General features: G+C 38.3%; 2 protein-coding genes across 2 annotated transcripts in view; both read right to left on the bottom strand.

Annotated features, from left to right (window-relative positions):
- Positions 1-342: 342 nt before the first annotated feature.
- LOC149817858 (E3 ubiquitin-protein ligase Os03g0188200-like) lies at positions 343-768 on the bottom strand. The gene has a single exon (XM_089986102.1). The coding sequence runs from the start codon at positions 766-768 to the stop codon at positions 343-345; it is 426 nt and encodes a 141-aa protein (XP_089842228.1).
- Positions 769-7,007: 6,239 nt separating this feature from the next.
- The window catches only part of LOC149817857 (endonuclease/exonuclease/phosphatase family protein), a 47,634-nt gene continuing 34,264 nt past the window's right edge, over positions 7,008-20,377 (bottom strand). The window contains exons 8-11 of the mRNA XM_089983946.1: positions 12,468-12,668; positions 12,234-12,385; positions 8,445-9,160; positions 7,008-7,314 (exon numbers count right to left, since the gene is read on the bottom strand). Of these exons, the coding sequence (XP_089840072.1) occupies positions 7,237-7,314; positions 8,445-9,160; positions 12,234-12,385; positions 12,468-12,668 (1,147 nt within the window). The 3' untranslated portion in view covers positions 7,008-7,236. The remainder of the gene's footprint in view (positions 7,315-8,444; positions 9,161-12,233; positions 12,386-12,467; positions 12,669-20,377) is intronic.

The raw sequence follows: 20,377 nt of genomic DNA, 5'->3' as shown, positions 1-20,377 counted from the left end.
AAAAAAAACGTGGCCCAAACATTTGTTGGATGTGACAGACACTTCATTGGTGGTTCCATCCCCCTATTTGAATGGGTTGGACTTGGATATAAGACCTCTCTCGGTTCCATGTAGAACAGACCTGGACGATTACAAACGAATGATGGTTGATTTCACAATCAAACACACACACACACACAGTATCTGAACTCAATCTGCCTAATCAATTAAAAACTCACCTCAATGTTACCAAAAAACTCGAAAAGAATAAAAAAACACGATTCATGTGCCTCCAAGCACGCGCTTTACAGAGAGAAAGCAAAAACAGAACAGCACAGCAGCAGAGCAGGCTAATCTATCTGTCTAGATAAAGCCCATGCCCAGAGCCAAAGGAGCGATGCCCTCACTTTGCACTCCATCACTCGGCCTCACCACCTTCGTCCGTTCAGCCTCCAGCAGCTCGATCACAGGACCCCTGCAGATGGGGCACGACGGCGCGGCGCTGCACTTGGACAGCAACCACGAACCAAAGCACTCCCTGTGAAACGCGTGCCCGCACCTCGGCAGCACACCGACCGCCTCCGCATCGCAGAACCGCGCCAGGCAGATGGCGCAGTCTTCCTTCGTCGCCGAGTCGCAGCTGCTGCCGTGCACCACCCTCGTGGGGATGAAGCAGAGGTCTCGGGCCTGACGGTTCGGCGCAGCAGTGACGTTGGTACCGCTCCTGGGCGTCTCGTTGCACCTCCTGAGGCAGTTGGAGAAGGAGCGCATGAGAAGGTAGAGCATCATGGCGAGCAGCGCAGCAGCGAAGCCTATGCTGAGCGATTTCGCCGTATCAGAAGCATGGCAAGAAGTGGGAGGAGGAAACGATTGTGGTGGTGAAGGAGATGGTGATTGAAATTGCCTCAGAAATCTCCTGTTCTCTGCTGAAACGTAAGATGGTGTACCAGTGGCGGAGCCAGAAGTTTTTCCTTGGGTGGGCAGACTTCGGGTCTCGGGGACAATGCTATGGTCTTGAAGGACGATCCATTTATGGACTAGTTGCGGAGCCAAAAAATTTCGCTGGAGGAACAACCGTTCGTGGAGAGATAAAACTTAAATAAGCCTTTGAATTAAAATACAATTGTTACAAACACAAACAACTAAATTTATGAACATAATAAGATAAAACCTTAAATTGTATTTTTAAACTAAAATAAAGATTGTTCACTTAAGAAATACAAACAACTAAATTCATGAAAATTTTACAATTGACATCTTCTATTTTTCATATTTTGAAAACAATTCATAATTGCATCATCATTGATGGTATCAAATGTCTCCTTCTCTATGTAAGTAACCAAAGCATCATTGATTCATTCATCTCTCACTCTATTACGTAGACGACTTTTGATATTGTTCATAGTTGAAAATGCTCTTTCAACACTTGTTGTTGCAACTGACAAAGTTAATGCCAACTTAATCAATAGATACACATAAGAAAATACAATGTGCTTTTGAGTTGCTACCATCATCTCTGCTAGCTCTGCTAAAGATTTTAAACTTGAAAACTGATCACTGTTTCGCATGTCTGCAATATATATATCAAATTGATTTTCAAGTCTAATTATGTTTACTGTAGAAAAGTCCTTGGGGTAAAGCTCAGCAAGACGAATCAACTTATCTTTATCAAAAGCAGAAAAAGAATTCTTTGGACTCAAGCATGCCATTGAAAGGAGGAGCTCTGTATTTGCTTCAGTGAAACGATCATTCAACTCTTGAAGTTGTAAATCAATAATAGCATAAAACACATCAATATGATAATGATGCAATGTGGTGATCTTTTCAACCTTACGTCTTGGTCGTCCTTGAGGTGTATGTGAGTCCTCTAGACCAGGAATCAAAATATCAAATCTCTTATAAAACATGAACACTTTGTTTATAAGAGAGTCCCATCCATTGTCTCTCAGACCTTGAAGGCACTGTTTTGATATAGTGACTAAACTCATAGCATTCACAATGTCTTGATCTTTTCGCTGAAGTGCTTGTGAAAGATCATCAGTTATTCCCAAAACTTTACACATCAAATGTAAGCAAAAAACAAATTCAAAATCTTGCAACTGATGATATAAAATAATTGCATTTGAGCTTTTTTCTGAATATGTATCTTCTGCAATGAAATCTAACACTTGAATAACAGAAGAATACATACTGAGTAAATTAACCAAAGCATCGTAATGAGAACCCCACCGAGTATCACCAGGTCATTTGGAACTTATTTCTTGATTTAATCCTCGTCTTGTTTCAAGTTCACCCAATGCAAGTGCTTCAACAATTCGCATAAATTCTGCTTCTCGAATAAGCTCAGATCTCTTGCATGAAGTGGCAATCAGAAGCAAAGCCCCAACCGATAATCGAGGGACAGAGGGCAAAGCCCCCTGTCGGGAAGGGCTCGCAGAGGCAAAGGGGGTGAAGCCCCCCACCGAAAAAACACAAGTTGGGAAAGTCAAGCGACCCATATGATGTATGAACTACCATTTCCATTCAATGACCTGACAAGATAAATCTTATACATCTTCCTACTCAGATAGCACAACCAAGCAGAAAGCATTCACACTGACCAACCTAATCCCCAAGCAAAACATTGACACCACAAATAGTACCTAGCAGAAGTCTCAGAGAATTGTAGTCCTATACTTTATGAGCATAGAAACTGCAACAGAAGTGTGAACTATAAAAGGGTCCAATTGATCTACAAAAGCCAAAAGAACTGATCCATTGTGGATTTTGCATCCAAAATAATAGACCATCTAAGTAGATGGCCAAGAACCAGAATGGAAAGAGAGGTCAAGTGGTAACAATAAATTCATGATAAAACACATGGGGAAAGAAATCATAAACAACAGCAAATAAATGAAAAGATATGCTTTATTGTCTGATCTGCAAGTATATATAACTAAAGCAAAGCATTAGAGCGAAGAATCAACATGCAAAGGAAACAACCATTCTACGTACCCATATTCAGATGCCCTTAACATCCTATAATAATGAAAACAAAAAAATTGTTTTAATTGATTAACTAGAAGACAAGCATGCATTCTGAACAAATCGGCTAGGCATAAAACTTCAAAAGATGTATTACATGTAAAAGCAAAGATACTGAAATATATCTCAGCTTACCAAAATCAAGCAAACTCAAAAGTCAGAGAAAATTAAGCTCTTGATAAAAGTCAAATTTGTGATGAATTTCAAACCATGACAAAATCTGTTCTCATTCGATGCGGGAAATGTTTCAGATTTTTTAGTATAAAGAAATATTTTGGCAGATAGACTTTGTTTTACATCAGCAGGGTTTTTCCCCTTTTTGCTTCCACCGGTGAGGGTCAGCTACCTCGGTCAGTGACCAATAGCCATGATCAGCTGCCGATTTTCTGATTACCTGTTGATGCTCGCCGAGGAGTTGAGGCCCTGAGAAGCTTCAATCACCAACGGCCTCTCCGGCGCCGCCGACATCCCTGTTTCATCGCCGACATCACAGACTCACAGCCATCACCAGACCACTGAGTTGGCCAGAATCCTGAAACCATCGTTGGATGAGTTTCTTTCAAAGGGATTCCGACCATGGATCGTCATCGGGGAGCCAACAATGGTTTCTATCGCCGAGCGTCACCGTTTTCACCGGAAATTTAACGACTTCTCTGTAAGGTCAAGGGGGTTTTAACTTTTAAGCTTTGGCCGGCCATCCAGCTGCCATCGCCGGAAAGTACAGGGGATCAGATGTTCGCCGAAGTTCGCTGGGCGTCATGCTGGCAGTCGTCGCTGGCAGGTCTTTCGGTCGGCGACATGGGTCGTCTGACGCTTTGCGGTTTCTGAGAAATCGAAGGCTTCGGTTTCTCAGAAATCGCAAACAGGGTTATCGTGTTTTCAAAAGCAGGGTTATCGTGTCTGTCTGCCGATCAACTAGAAAAGCAAGAGAGAGGGGAGGTTACCTGCGACAGTGCGACGGTCGGCGGCTACGCCGGCTAGCGATGGTCGTCGGCGAACGAGGAGGAAGGTCTGACTGCTACACCGGTGCCTCGCGTCATCAGAGCTTGGGGGGCACCACGGGTTCACCGAAGGGAGGCCGGCGACATTCGCCGGTGGATGCAGAGGACAGGGGAGGAGAGACGGCGAATGGGGTTGTCGGTGACGGAACGCCGGAACAGAAGGGCAGAGCACATAGGAAAGAGAAAAAGTGACTAGGGTTTTACCCCTCGCCCCTTTCGACAGGCTCTAGACGCATCGAGAGCCCGGGTCCCGAGTTGACTCGGTTTCACGAGTCACGAGTCGACTCGGTTTCACAAGTCACGAGTCGACTCGGTTTTGAATTCTAGGGTGGGCGACCGCCCACCCATGCCCACCCGTGGCTCCGCCACACCAGGTGTACTCATGAATGTGTTTGAGAGAGACAGGTTAACTAGGTAGTTCAAAGGATGAATATACAGCAGGGGGAATGGGAAAATCGAGGCTGTGAAATGGAAGGAGTAGATAGTAAAATAAATTTCTCCATTTGTTTTAGTCTGATATAGACGGTACTTTTGACAACCATGGCTCATTTATGGTAATTGCGAATCTAGTATCATCAAGGCATAGCCACCGACTAGCGAGGGAAAGGAAAGTATTTACGTGGGTTCTGTTAGCAGGAAATATGTCCTTATAGTTGTCTCTGTCTCATGGCCATAGAAACAAAATCAAGTGGGCAACCTCCAAATTTACAGTGGAAACCACAAATCATGGACATAACCTTGTGATATGCTGTTGTTTTGTTTTAACCGAGTTTTTTTTTTTTTGAATTTGTAACTCTATGAAACCACAACCGAAGACCTGTTCATGCTGGCTCAGCCTGCCATACCTACGATCATCGCGCATAAAACTCCAAGGCTAGGACCTCTGCCCCGGGGGCCTATTCTAGGGATTGGCAACTGAGAGATGGGGTTGATGGGTACTAAAAAGCAGCAGCTGATATAGATTGACTGAGGAATATGGAATATGCCCTGGACATTCTCACAAACTGCTAACACCATGCTCAGAAAATCTTGGTAACTCTCGATATCAGTAATTGATCTTGTAGGATTCCCAAGAATGGTGAACTGTCTCCCTAGCGTGAACCTGACCCTGCTTGCTATTATCAGTTTGGTAGTTGGGCCGATTAAAAATGAGCTAAGCCGGGTCTGGCTGGGTTCGACACAGGCAGGTCCAACAGCCTAGACCTTCACCCCACCCACTTGATCCAGCTCCACTCAATAGGTTGGACGTGGATAACTAAAATGGGTGCTCGGTTGGGCCAAGCCATGCATTCTCCTAACCTTAATCATTTTGATTGTGATTGCAGGCTTGCAGCCAAAAAATGCTCTATTTGGAAACATAGTAAATTATTTTATAGAAGGTAAAAATTATAAATTTATAATCTTAATTGTGTACTCAACATTCTTATGTCTGCAAACTAAACATGCTCCAATTTGTGTGCTATTTGAGCAATTTTAAAAATCAGGTGTTTATTTGAATTTATTATAGTCCAGGAGGTTAAATGTAAAATAAGAATAAGTCTGGCAGTTATATGTAAATTTACCCTTTAATTAACTTTGGTTTTGTTTGTGATATTTCTGCAATCGATGATTGGCAGCTGCATAACTCGAAAAATCACAAGCTAGATTTGCATCATTTGTACTCTTTCCTGCCATAAGGGAGTGGATGGAAAGTCGACCCTTCATCGTCCAGATGGACGGCAGCTATCATAAACGAGCCCACAGATCAAGATGGCAATTCTATTAAGCGGTTGGGATGGAATTTGCAACATGGTTTGAACTAAGAATTTGATAATAGCAAAGAAAAAAGGTAGCAGATTACTTTCTACCGAAATTGTTTCCAACAGTATGGCAATAGAAGTAAAAGCAACATATTGTTGTGGTATCAAAACCATACCATTTATGCATTTATTTATATGCATCGTATCGGACAACAGAAAATTTATAAAAAAATCTTCCAATTAAAGGTATAGAAAAGGCTGTACCCCACCGCTTTTCTGGTCAGTACCCGTAAGGCATGAGGGTCAGTGGCCTACTTGGAGTTTACTTTGTAAGGAGACAGGCCCATTAAGGGCACGTTTGGATGCGAGAGAAATTCTCATAGGAAAAGAAATTTTTTCCTATGAGAAGTTTTGATATGATAAATTTTTTAAATGAAAAGTTTTTACTGTAGCATGAGAAAAATAAAACGAAAAATGTTAGAAAAATGAGAGAGGGGGTAGCGGCGGAGCAGCTTTTCTACCACATCTCCCGCCGAAAAATTCTGCCAGAATCCGACAACCCATTGGCAATGCTGTTGTCGCTGAAGCCATATTTCCTCACCTGCCAGTTGCTCGATTGCAGGGCACTGATGACTGACCTCAAGGCCCGGCTAGGCGAGCTCCGATTGACCATCATGATCTCTCCGATCTCGGCCGGTGTGAGAGAAGACCCTACTTGAAGGTACTCCTCGACATGGGTGAAGAGCTTGTAGTCCTCCACACCAAGGTAGTTGCAGGCGAGGGTTTTGAACACCAGGAAGATGCAGGCCGGGAAGTAGAATGCATGTCAAGCCTTCCCAGCCGGAGGATTGCAAAATCGATCCCGTCCTTGCTGTCCATTGTGAACACGATGCTCTGCTCCTTGCAACAGGACCAGATCCCATCCATCATATTCAGCAAGCAGAAGAGGCTCACCCCTATCGTCCTCCAGCGACTGGAGCTTTTATTGATTCCAAGAGTCGGGAAGAACTCATCGAGGTCCTTGATTACAAGGATTCGCTGGCCGGCGAATCTACAGTTTGCTCAACCACCGGCTCAGTGAGGCGAAGGTGCAGCAGATCGTGCATGAAGTCGTCAAGATTGAGTCGACGGTGATGGGTGGTGGTGGTGAGACGGGGTTGTAGCGGTGGAGAGAGAGAGAGAAAGAGAGAGAGAGAGATGAAAATTTTCCTTGGTAGAAAACATTCCTTCACGTGGAGGAATGTTTTCTATCAAAAGATTGTACTTTTTAGAAAAACTCAGAAAAATTCTCTCATTTGAAACGGTTGAAAAAATGGTACATTTTTTCTTCCAACCTTCACTTTTCCTACATCTTTTTCACTTCCAAACGTGCCCATGCATCCCAAGGAAGGTTCTTCACCATTAAAAAAAAAGTATATAAAGGCCATTTTAGTTGAAAGATGCCCTTACCTCTTCACAACAAAAAATATTGTTAAAAGGGTTGAAAATTAGTATCATCTTTGTTTCTTTCTCGATTTTGATGTCGCCCACTGAAAGTGATCACATCCTGCATCTGGATTGGATGCAGGCCCCTGAAAGAAATGTACAGAACGGTTGGCAAATTTAGTACCAACATCATCAGAGGATAATTGAAATACATAACCGGAGAACAAATATATTCAATCAGTAACCAACAATATCGCCAATACAATTCCCTTGCTTCAATTTGGAAAAGTTCCTAAAAGGGTTAACCAACAGTATTACTGCATGCCTTTAATACTAATGAGAGCAAACATTGAATTCAGGATAGTATCTTTCTTGACAACAGCAGCGATAGTATAAATTCTAAAACACATGGAGAACCATTATCACTGCATGAGCCTGCACTTGAATAAAGTGATAGCTAGAACACGAGAGAGGAAGAGAGAAATGATTAACCAATCTTTGTTTTATTCTTCATGATGTTTGTACAAATTGTTTGGAATTACATAATAAAAATTATGTAAGTGCATAATTTACAAACTAAAAGATTTATGATATATTCCTAGCAGTTACTCCAGAAGCTAATCATTTTGGTAACATCCTAGGAACAGCAATTTCAGATTACTACTAGAGGCCTTCCATAAATTGGAATCTAAGGACAATAGGCACACCATAAACATCCTACAATTCAACGACCAAGGTTATTGGTATCAGTTTCGGAACTGAATCAATTCGGAGTTGAACCCGAAATGATCTGAATCAGCCATTTTTAAAATTTTAATGTAAAAATTCATTAAAAATTTAAAAAAATATTATTGAAATATTTAAAAAGATCAAACATTCTAAAAAATATTAAAACATTAAACATAGGCTGAGGGCCAAATTGGCCCTTATCGAATCCATTTTGGGCTGATAAATACAAATCAGCCGATTCAGGCCGATTTCGCATCAATACTGACAACACTGGTAACAACCACTTTCATAGACACTCATATGAAGACCTGGAACAACAGTACCGAGGATGATAGTGCAACTGAGGATCACAACCGGAAAGTACATAAAAGATCATAACAAATCTACAAGCCTATTATCATACAGCCATATTTTGCTTGTCCTTCAAGGGAAAATGATCATAACAAATCTTCTCATGCAATATATAAAAAAAAAATATCTTCCAATAAAATGGAAAATGAAAAAGAGAACATTGCATTGCATAGCATAGAAGTAAAGCATGTCCTACCTTGGCGCGAGCACAGACATAAAATCCACGTCCTATATTTGGACCTGCTTTCTTCACAGATCGTGCAACACATGGTTCTCCATGTCCCCTACAAAGAGGAACGCTATTTTGCATCACCATTTGTATCTTCTGCCACTCTACCGTAGCACTGCTATTCTTACCCTTCCCAGTAGAGTGACTGGAATCTGAGACAGCATCGCCTACTCTGGACATGCTAGTATCGAAGTCATTGTGTTGGCACCCATTCCCTTCAGCTCTATCCATGGGTATCTCACCAGGGAAAACCATATCCTTGTCTTCAAGGCAAGAATTTTGTTCTCTTACTGAAAGATCCCCTTGACTAACCAAAGTATCATTAGTAGTATCACACACATTCACATTAGACCTAGGGATTTTTTTCTGAAAAAAAGACTGTAACTTGAGCTGAGAATATCCCCTATCTTTTGTTTTTTCTTTTCCTTCTCTGTAGAAGCGAGGTTGCTTTGTTCTTTTCTCACTCTCTGATGTAAGTAAACTTCTTTCTTCTGCAATCTGATGCACCGCACTCTCACTGTGGCAGCTCAAATAACGGTCTGAAACTTGTGATTTGGACATGACACACTTATCTGACGTCATATTGTCCATGAGATTTTCCATTGCCATCCTCTCAGAAAAATCATGTGGTGGTGTCCATCCCACTGTTGCAGCTGTTATTGGTCTTTTCTGAAGCAGTGAAACTACATATGCGAATCAAAATTTCATTTAATATACAAATAAAAACAACAGAACATATTTACAGTATAGAGAAAACTACTTGACATAAAACACGATAAGGAAATGGGAAAAGAAAAGTAAGTACAGTAGCTGTGGGTAGTGACCACAAACAGCTGTAACACCCAAGAAGTTATTATAGACTTATAGTACCAATGGGTTATATTCCATATGCAGCAGGCTTTGTGTGTAATTTTCAGTAATAACCAGACTCACCATATATTGCATTCAGATGCTCCAAATTACATATTCCCACAATAGATAAAATATAGTATCTATGGCTCCTCACAGCTGTACAAATGACAATTCAATATGTTGCTTAGAGAGTTCAGACTGAGACCTATATTACCTTCATAGTTTATTGTCATAGATATAGCACAAAAGCTAGTTCTTAAATTTTTTTTCTGAGCAAGGATATAAGGTAAAAATTAATCCAGTATTATGGATGTTGACAGTGAACATTTTTTTTTCGTAGTAAGAGTGGGCAGATCTCATGAGATCTATGCCGGCCATCAGAATCAAATGAAGGTCGAAGGGCCATTCAATTCATTAAGGGGCATAGATCTAGGCCTCTCGAACTACTATGAACGACATCTTACATGAAACAATCAAGATTGGTTTAGACAAACTGGCCTTAGGCTTTTAAGGAGAACAATTCTTGCAGGTTTTACTAAATTCTAGTTAAGGTTGAGGAATACGTGAGTTTAATATATTTTTCGTACATAGACCAACAACATTTCTTTTTTCTGATTTTCTTCCCCTTTTATGGTTGCCATTTCTTTTCCCAAGTCTTGTCTTATGGAATGGTGCTGAGGACCACTCTCGTTTACATTTACGTAAATGGCAGCAGTTCTGCGGGCCCAAGCTGGAAGGTGGCATTCACATCATCTCAGACATTAGTAAGGCTAATCTCATATTTCCTGCATGCATAATAAAGCAAGAATACCAAGTGGACTCTTCATGAGGTGCAAGAATTTGAAGTCAAAGAGCCTTTGCCTATTTAGACAGTCTTCTCAAGGTTCATGGGCCTGGCGAGGTATTCTTCGGGGTTGGTTATATATTTCATCAGTTGTTTCATGGCAGCTGGGTCATGGTCAGACCATTAAGTTTTGGACTGGACCATGGAGTCAACAGCCCATCATCAATGACCTGATGATGGGGTTAGCTATGGCGTTATCTTTCATTATCTTCATCTCATGGTTCAGGAGGTTGCTCACAAATATCAAGATCAGGCATATATTTCATCTACTCTTCCTAGCTGGGTATGTCTCCATGCATTTCTTTCAGCCACAACCTTGATCAGCTTCTTTGGAAAGGCAATCCTGTGAACAGTATCACAAGAAAGGTAAGGTGGAACGAAGTAATGCCAAAGTATGCTGTAAAGCATTGGCATTAACATGTTTGGTGCAAGTAACATGTATCCCAAACAGCTTGGGTGGTATAATTAGGATGTGAAAACAAATTACTGGCCCAGAATTGGCTGCAGAAATTGGTGTTTCCTTTGTGAGCATGACAAGGAGCAAGCACCACCTGCCGGTGGCATGCCCAGTAGATGAAACTATGCAGGTTGTGGTTCACTGTTGGGTAAAACATGTATAATTCCCATTCAAGGATTCCGAAGTGACCGTTTTTGCTTTAGGCCTTGAGTTTGCTGTGGTCTTGCTTCCATCATGTACAAAAATAGCCTGCACTTGGAATGATCTGGACATTTTCGTGTCATTGGAGCCTTACATAAGTTTGTTGATGTTCTTCGGACAGAATGAAGAGTTCTGGAGGATATATTGGCTCAGATCGATCTATGTTCCCATCAGGTAATAATCTATTCTAACATATGCAGATTGATTGCATGGATGAATGGGAGTCAACTAGATCCGAGATAGCCAGGCTGTTGTCTGTATTAGATCAGCGTTACTTCTAAAGTGCCTAATCTTCCCCTATTGATATTTTTCTTATTTGATGACATAATTGTTGGTGAGCATTAATCCTGGAAGAATAAACCTCATGACTGGTTTGTAACTGTAAAGAGATGAGAATCAACACCACCAACCGAACACGATGGTCCACCAAAGGCACAAGCACAAAGAGCCACCATGGGCACACACACAAAAGGCCATTAAGGGCACAATAGGTACACACCAAGAGAGCACTCACTACTAAAAAATAATATTTTATTAATCACAATAATGCACACAAAATACATACTCTACCAAGATGTGAAAAATCCATTTCTATATACACAAGGGAACAGCCAACTAGCCGTTAGACTAGTATATTATCTAGACGCTAGACTAGCTCTAATGGCTAACCAACACAATGTTGACTACAAAAATACAAAAAAAAGAAAGAATAAAAAAATCCTATTCTAAATGAATAAAATAATGTGTATATATACATATATATACATACGTAAGTATGTATAAACACACACATATATGTGTGCATGTGTGTACAAAATGTACATCTTAAGAGTAACTTCTGAACCTCTTGTACATCCTTGATTGCCTCTATGAAAGGAAGGAGCACTTAATCCCCTAGCCTGTTTATCGAAAACAAAAGTTATATAAGTCGTTACAATTGTTGAGTTTCTAATCTTGGCAAATGATGTGGAGTGTCATGGTATTTCAGACACCCAATTGATATTTTGCCTTTTACTTGACATTATCAATTCAAGCTCTTATTTGTGCCATGTTTCCAATATAAAGTATACAACAAACACAAATCAACAGATCACCAACACTTAAAGTTGACCAAAGGACACCTATATCCTCTCAAATTTCACTTTCTTAAGCCTATAGTATAGTCAAAGTCAAGTCAAGATATCTTTGATTTTCTCTGAGTGCCTCACTGATCATTATCTTATTCTATCATCACTTTCATAACTTCTCTAAGAAAATACATCTGGCCTATGTTCTTCTGTTATAGAGATTGTAAATTAACTAGGTTCAATGCCATGAAAAAGATGCACCACTCAACAAGAATTACAAGATGCAACATAACTTGTGTATACATTAAAAAGATACAAGCCAAAATATTCTCTACCAATTGTTTGCTGTAATCCACGGATTTCAGGAATATATCTAGCTGCTAGAGGTGGAGTGTCATGCAGTGGTAGAAGAGGCATGCTGCACATGTTCAAATAAACTGGTACATGATCTGAGCCATCCAGTTTGAGACTTCGCCCCCCCTTCCACCTGAAAATGAGAGCAACTAGATGACTATCAAACAGTCATTTAGAAAAAAAAAGGATAGATATTGAATAACTGCTTTCTCTACCTTGCCATATTATCAGGTTTGCATCGCTTAAATTGAGGCATTATGTCACATTCTTTCACATGGCATTTAAATAATTCATGTCCTCTCAGGTCCGCATCCTGATGCAAGCATGGTCCAGCAATAATAATGAGATCAATTCTCGAGCCAAAATTGAATTCTTCAGCACCCATATGCTGTGGCCAACATGTGTATGCATCTTTCCTACATATAATACAAACTACATCTTAATATCAAATTTTAAAAGAGGACAACTTTTATACTCACATACTTTAACGAAATAGCAGAAAATACAAAAACAATGTCACTAAGGGTTTTACAAGATCACAATCACAAAAGTGCATAAGCACAAACCAATGTCACTAAGGGCTTACAAGATCACAATCACAATGTACACAAGCACAAGTCCACTAAAGAACAAAACAATAGCCAACAAGAGGCAACAACACAGGCACTAAGTGCATATAAGACATTAGGAACTAAATAGAAAGCACGGAATATAAGAATATTGATCTTTATTGAGCATAAATGCTTAAGAAAAGCATTGAGAAAAATGGGCACAAGTGCCAATATATACAAAAGGACCCAAGGCTTGGGAGCTCCCATAGGAGTCATTGGGAGCTCCCAACGGTCATAAATGTGACCGTTTGGGCTCTCAACGACTCTATGGTCTCAATGACCATAAAGCCCTTACAATACAATAAAGGAAAAAATAAAAATAAAATAAGAAAAATAAAAAAATAAAAACTCTCCATAATAGACAACATCTATTATAAAAAGATAAAAATACCCCTAGAGGGTATTATCTATTACATCAATATAAATAACATATAAATACACACATATATATGAATATTTATGTACAATATGAAACATATATATATATATATATATATACAACTTAACACTCCCCCTCAAACTTACGGTGTGATATACCGAAACTTTGGAAATACAACAAAGATTTAATGGAAAGGATTCAAGTCTTCAAGTGATTTCAAGGAAAATCTTCATCTTTATCAAATAGAGAATTTTGCAAAATACAAGTTTTCAAATGTCTTTATTGGTAATCATCCCCAAACGCCTTCATTGGCTATCTCCGTCTGCATCAAAGATATCATTTCTCAATCCATCGCATCTTTAAGAGCTTATAGAGAGAACAAACCAAAAGGTTCCAACTACACAAGGAAGATATCCTAGCTCAATAGTTATAAAAATTTTAAAACCAATATATTTTAAAAACAAGAATAGAATTTTCAAACAAAGTAGGAATACTTTTTAGAAACGTTAGATAATCATTAAGAAAGATAAGAGGAGTATTCCTCGAGGATCAATTTTTATGAAATCATACCATAATCTTAAAATCAACATATTTTTCAAGAAAAACATAACATTGATCATAAGAAAATTTGATCATTAGAAGACATATGAATCATTAAGAAGAGATAGACAATTATACATAAACAATATCTTAAGCATTTCAAATAACATGCATAGAAAATATAATAAGTCAAAAGGAGACCTCAAGAAAAGAGGAGCTAATTGAGTTTATGCATACAACAATGTGAACAAAATAATCAATATAAAACACACATATATATCCAACATGTAATTAAAGCATATTTAATGCACATAAGACGATAATAAAAATAACTATTTTTAATAACATACACATAAAATGCATGATTTTAAGGTAAAGAATCAAATAGCCTTCAATTACGAACAAAAGCGTCCACCAATATCAAGTGGACAACACAAGTGTTTTCGTAAGGAATACACACTCAACACCCACAAAGGAGCACATGTAAGAAGGCTCACAATATAAAGAATAAGATTTTATTAAACATCACAAGTATGCAAAAAATGCTTGAAATTTTTATCCATTAACATCTTTCGTACAAGAAAAAACAAGTAGTAAAAGTTTAGAAATTTCAATGAGAAATTTTAAAAAAATCCCACATAACAAAGAGAATGATATTTGTAAATCAATACTAATTTGCAAAAAATATGAAGAGATTTAAATTCTCACAAATATCAAGAAGTGATATTTTGCAAACTTCAACAACAGTTTGACCACCGCAAGCAATTACCTCACTAGGCCTCCAAACCTAATAAATCAAGTGTATAAGCGACTAGAACAAGAGCATAATCACCATGCCAATAAAAGACCAAAGACACACACGAATGTGTGTATAAACATTTCTTATTAAAATATAACGACACTCAAAACAAGTGTATCAACGACTAGAACAAGAGCATAATCACAATGCCAACGATGGGCTAAAATCACAAACAAAGGTGAATAAATATTTCTTGTCTACGTATAAAGACACTAAGAAATCAAGTGTATTAGCGACTAGATCAAGAATATAATCATAATGCCAACAATGGGCTAAAGATACACACAAATGTGTGAACAAACATCTCTTGTCTACATATAATCGCAATAAAAAATAAAGTGTATCAGCAACTAGATCAAGAGTATAATCACAATGCCAACAATAGGCTAAAAACACACATGAAGGTGTGAACAAACATCTCTTGTCTATATATATTGATATTTAGATAAGAGGCGTAATAGGAGAAAACATCCAATGTAAGAAAGCTTGTAATATAAACAAACTAATGCCATCAATTTATACAATCTTTCGAAACACCAAGACTTCAAAAAAAGTTAGCTATCACATATAAACATAATTATGAGCATCAAACATAATAATAGCCAAATAAACAAATGAATGACACAACACACTCGTAAAGCCAAACTATAAGTTGACAATCTAAACTGACATAACCGAGGTGCACACAATTCACCCCCACAAACAAACTCTGGTTTAATAATAACAAAGTCAAGAGAAATGATGCATCATATAAAATTTTGTGATGGACACAACAAATGTCATAAAAAGGCAATAAATACTCATGACAATCATTTTCCAAAATAAGTGAGTTCAACGATTTGAAAAGACAAAGTTTCAAATAAATCCAATAACGATAGATGAAAAACTTAGACTGAATATAGTGCAATCATATGCACAACAAGATGTCAATTGATGCAACCACAAGCATTATTAATACAAGTAAGCTATATAGAGAAATAGCTCAATCTAGATTACAAGTCTACTATGAGACAATTAATCCCATATAACATTGTAGACACCAAAATTTTACGATGTCCAATTGCTAACATGCTCTTCAAAATAAGTGTGCAGGCACAAGAATTGGGCCCCCTCTCACTGGACGACAAAACAAGACTGTCGTCCATTATTGGACGGCAGAACCATTGCTGGACAACAGAACAAGGAGTGACGTTCGCTAGGGGATGGCACAGTTAGTCCGTCGTCTGCTATACCGAAGATGCGTGGATACGCTCGAGCTTATCCCTATCGGATTCCAACCGTCTGGTACATCTCCCAGGGTGGAAGGAATCTTCTTTGGACAAGTTTTCGTAAGGAAAAAACTCTTCTAGACGAGTGTGTTGAACTATATAAATAGGGACTCACCCCTATACCTTGAGTTGGAAATCTCATACCTAAGTGTTGGCCCTACAAGAGCACGTCTACTCAACGCTGTCAACGCGTTGTCGAAACGCCATTGACGAACGCTCTTATCTACACGAAGGTGATAACGAACAAAAGAATGAGCTTGAACGATAGAGCGTAAGTCCGAAAAATGTATTTTCCAGATCCCTAATCTATTTCTTTTAATCTTATTTCTCCTTTTGATTGGGTATTTATACACATTTTTTTACCTTTGATTGCATATAGGAATCCACGGCGACGTGATCCAAGCTATGGAGATTGAGAAAACTTGTCTCGACTTTACCTTTACCTCGGGCAAAGGATGATCCAGACTCATATACAACGTCCCCATAATTTCAAAGGATTTTGAGTAATTCGGGTAAGTTTTGTTCTTCCTCATTCAGAGAAAAATTTATAAACTGTTTTGGCGATCACGGTGGGACACCGTACTTTTTCTTAATCTTTTTATAGCTAGAATTGAATTAAGGGGAAATCTTAAAAAAAAATTGTTTTTCGAGTTTTCTGCCTTTGTCGGACGACAATCCCTGTTTTGTCGTCTACCAAACTTTGGCCGTCCACTGACAACACCGTCTGCTGATCACTGTTTGCAAACCCGCGTGTCTGCAAAGTTTTAGTTTGGCTGTCCGCCGGCCTTTAGCCATCTGAGAATGTTTGCTGGTAGGTTTGCCAAACAGCGTCGTCCGACAACTTATGGTCGTTCGCAGACGCCGCATCTACACGGTTGGCGGTCTTCTGCCAGACAGCGCTATCCAGTTACGTTTGGCTATCTACAGGTTCTATCGTCCACAGATCCTCCTGCTTGCAGACTTTTGCTTCTTTTTGGTTCGTTTAATTTTCATCTTACGAATAGGTTGCTTTGCATTAGTTGCATGCATCAACATTAGGTTTTAGGCTATATCACATTTTAAAAACCTTTGCTGAAGATTTGCATGATCACATAGAAGATAGAAAAAACACAAACTCCAGTAAGTTAGGGCTTTGTGTGGGATATTGTTTGGTTTCATTGTATGCTCCTCATTTTGATCTTCTTCTCTCTTAGAAAAAGAGCTCCTCAGTTTATTACAAAATTTGAAAATCTCGTGTCCTATCATTTGGATCCTCGGATCACTCCACTAGTACCTTTTAGTTGTTGGGGTATATAGGAAACAGTATCATTGGAGTCGGATTCTTCACGCTAGTACCTTTCAATTGTTAGTTGGAGTATATCGGTGTGAACTCGAAAGGGAGCCCTAAAACTTTAGAACCCAAAGAGACCACGTGGATCAGTGGATAAAGCTTTCAAGGGAAACCAATTGTTTTGAAAATCTCTTGATTATTTATTTAGGCTTGTTTGAATCAATTGCTTGGGGTATAATGTATACCCAATCTAAAGCCCGTAAATCTAAAACTCAATCCATCCCAAAACAATCACCTATGGAGAATCCCACGTAGGAGATGCCACCCCATATGATGCAAAACATCATATTTGATGAGGATCCTGAAGAAATGACTCATACTAACATCCTTGATGAGTCTAAGGACGACCGAAAAAGGAAAAAGGCCAGCTCACGTCGGTACCCTCATCGATCTCATAAAGTACTCAAAACAAGTTACAAGACGGGTAGTTATAACACGGATGAGTCCACCAAAAGGTGAATCTCCAAGCCCTTGCATTTCAAAGCTTGGTCTGAAGAACGACACCCTCATCAGTCTCTTAAAGTCCTTCATGCGGGTTACGAGACAGACAACTCTAGCACAGGAGAGTCCACTAGGAGACGAACTCCTACGACCTCACATTTCAAAGCTCAGTCCAAGGAAGAGGATGTGCTAGCACAGACCAAACGGAACATAAAAAGGATTGGTGTAATATCTCATAAATTTTTCTGATATTTTAAAGTTCGAAAATACAATTTTTAATTAAATAATTATATTTAATGTCAAAAAATTAAAAAATGATAAATATGGGCTGACGTCAATATGGGCCTGGACAGGGTCCAGGGCCCATTGAGGAGATCCACACATGATATGTGACACCTGTAAATTTTATTCATTTTTAACTTTTAAATTAGAGCGAAATTCAAGTTAAAATTAGGTTAAATTAAGGCAAAAATCAAGAGTTCAAGTGAAGCAAGGACTCTAGTGAGATCTATTATGAGTCGTAGAACTCGTAGGAGATCCGATTTGGCAATTTTGGATATGGGATGGTTCAGAAAATGCATTTTCAAATTAGACCGACCTCTATTTTGGGTCTTTTTCAATTGGATCGGAGTCGACCGAATTTATATATATATATATATATATATATATATATAGGTTGACATCAATATGGTTCTGGACTTGGTCTAGGATCCATATTGACTAGTGCCCATGAATGGGCTGAAATCCAAATGGATATGGATATGGATTTGGATTATGGGTCCAACCAAAACTCATAATCCATTTATAACTTTTTAAAACAAAGAGAATTTAAAACTTTAAGAAACATATATGTATATATAAGTATATTGTTAAAAATATAAATATGTAATATAATATAATAATTTATTTATTTTATTATTATTATTTCTTTTCTTTTTTGTCCTTTTTATTTTTTGTCTAGTTTAGTTTGAACTAGACTTTTTATCTAGTCAAGATCTACTTAGATCTTGACTAGATTTATAGTCGTTGGAGCTAGTCCAACAGCTATAAATAGAGTTGTTGGACTAACACCAACGACTCTTTGAGAATAGCTCTTCTCCCCCCACTCTCTTCTTGTATATATAGGGAAGATTCCCTCTCCTTTGTAATCAATGTTTCTTAAGCATTTTCATGTGAAATAAAGTTTATTATTTTTATCTTGTGTTCTTCCATTTATACCTTTTTTGTGGGTTGTGATAGTAGTGTCTCCCATAGACACCTGTCATAAACTTTTGTACTTTTGTGGAAAATCACCATTTCATTATATATATATAATAAATAGTTATGATAGGGTAGAGTTCTACCCAAAGTTATTGGAAGCACCCTTGAGAGAGGGGAAGCACGCTTCCACGAAGCGCGAAACATCGCACTTTCGAAACGTGCTGGGAAGCACACCAAAAAATAGGGAAGCTCACTTCCCCCTTTTTCATTTTTTTTTGTATTTTTAGTTTTTTTTCTCTTTTTTCGCTTTCCTCTTGCTTCCTAGGTTACTTTTGGTTCGCTTCTTAGGTAAGTTCCGAGACGATTCCTGGTTCACTTCTAAGTCGTCCAACACTTCCCGCTTCCTAAAATTTTGAAAGTGCCTCGCTTCCCGCTTCCGCTTCCTATATCGCTTTCCGCTCCCACTTCCTTGACTGACAACTCTAGTTCTACCCTAAATAACACGTACTAGAAGGGGGGGGGCATCACCCCCTAGAAGCCTCTTTTCTTATATAGAGAGGCCAAGCCTCTCTCTAAAAAAAATGTCAACTAGAGAGAGAAAGGAAGGGAGAGGAAAAAGAGAGAAAAAGGAGAGAGAAAAAAAAGAAAGGAAGGACATCATCTTTTTCTTTTTCTTCTTCTATTCTTTTCACATATTTTTAGCAAAACAAGGTACGGGTTCCTCTCTTTTTTCGATAGAAGAGGGTTTAGCATATCTTAAATCGTATGGGTTTACAGGCTGATCATATCTGAAAATTTTGGAATGTAAATACTATGCATTTTTTATGTTCTTGATGCTTAAAATTGACTTTCATCATTCCTAAACATGTCTGCAAATTTCTGCATGTATATGCTATGTATTTTTTATATTTTTTATGCTTAAAATTGACTTTCTGCATCCCTGAACATGTCTGCAAATTTTTACATGTATATACTATGTATTTTTTATGTTCTTGATGCTAAAATTGATTTTTTGCATCCATGAACATGACTGCTAATTTCTGCATGTATATACTATGTATTTTTTATGTTCTTGATGCTTAAATCCAAGTTTATGCATCCCTTATCATGTCTGAAAATTTCTGCATGCATACCATGAAGATTTTTATCGTTCTTGATGCTTAAATCCAAGTTTATGCATCTCTAATCATGTCTGAAAATTTCTGCATGCAAATCATAAAGACTTTTATCATTCTTGATGCTTAAATCCAAGTTTATGCATATCTAATCATGTTTGAAAATTTCTGCATATATACCATAAAGATTTTTATCGTTCTTGATGCTTAAATCCAAGTTTATGCATATCTAATCATGTTTGAAAATTTCTGCATATATACCATGAACATTTTTATTGTTCTTGATGCTTAAAACAAAATTTATACCTCTCTAATCATGTCTGAAAATTTCTGCATGCATATCATATATAGTTTTATCGTTCTTGATGCTTAAATTCAATTTTCTGCATTCCTAAACGTGTCTACAAATTTCTGCATGTATATTCCATGTATTTTTGCATTC

This window comes from Nuphar pumila, chromosome 13 (genome assembly GCF_984573655.1).
Source record: "Nuphar pumila chromosome 13, dmNupPumi1.hap1.1, whole genome shotgun sequence".
NCBI lineage: Eukaryota > Viridiplantae > Streptophyta > Magnoliopsida > Nymphaeales > Nymphaeaceae > Nuphar > Nuphar pumila.
The sequence above is the reverse complement of the archived record's forward strand: the minus strand, read 5'-3'. Positions and strand labels throughout refer to the sequence as shown.

Excerpts from the sequence above, each read along its gene's own strand:
- LOC149817858 (XM_089986102.1), bottom strand. The coding sequence starts at position 768 with ATGATGCTCTACCTTCTCATGCGCTCCTTCTCCAACTGCCTCAGGAGG.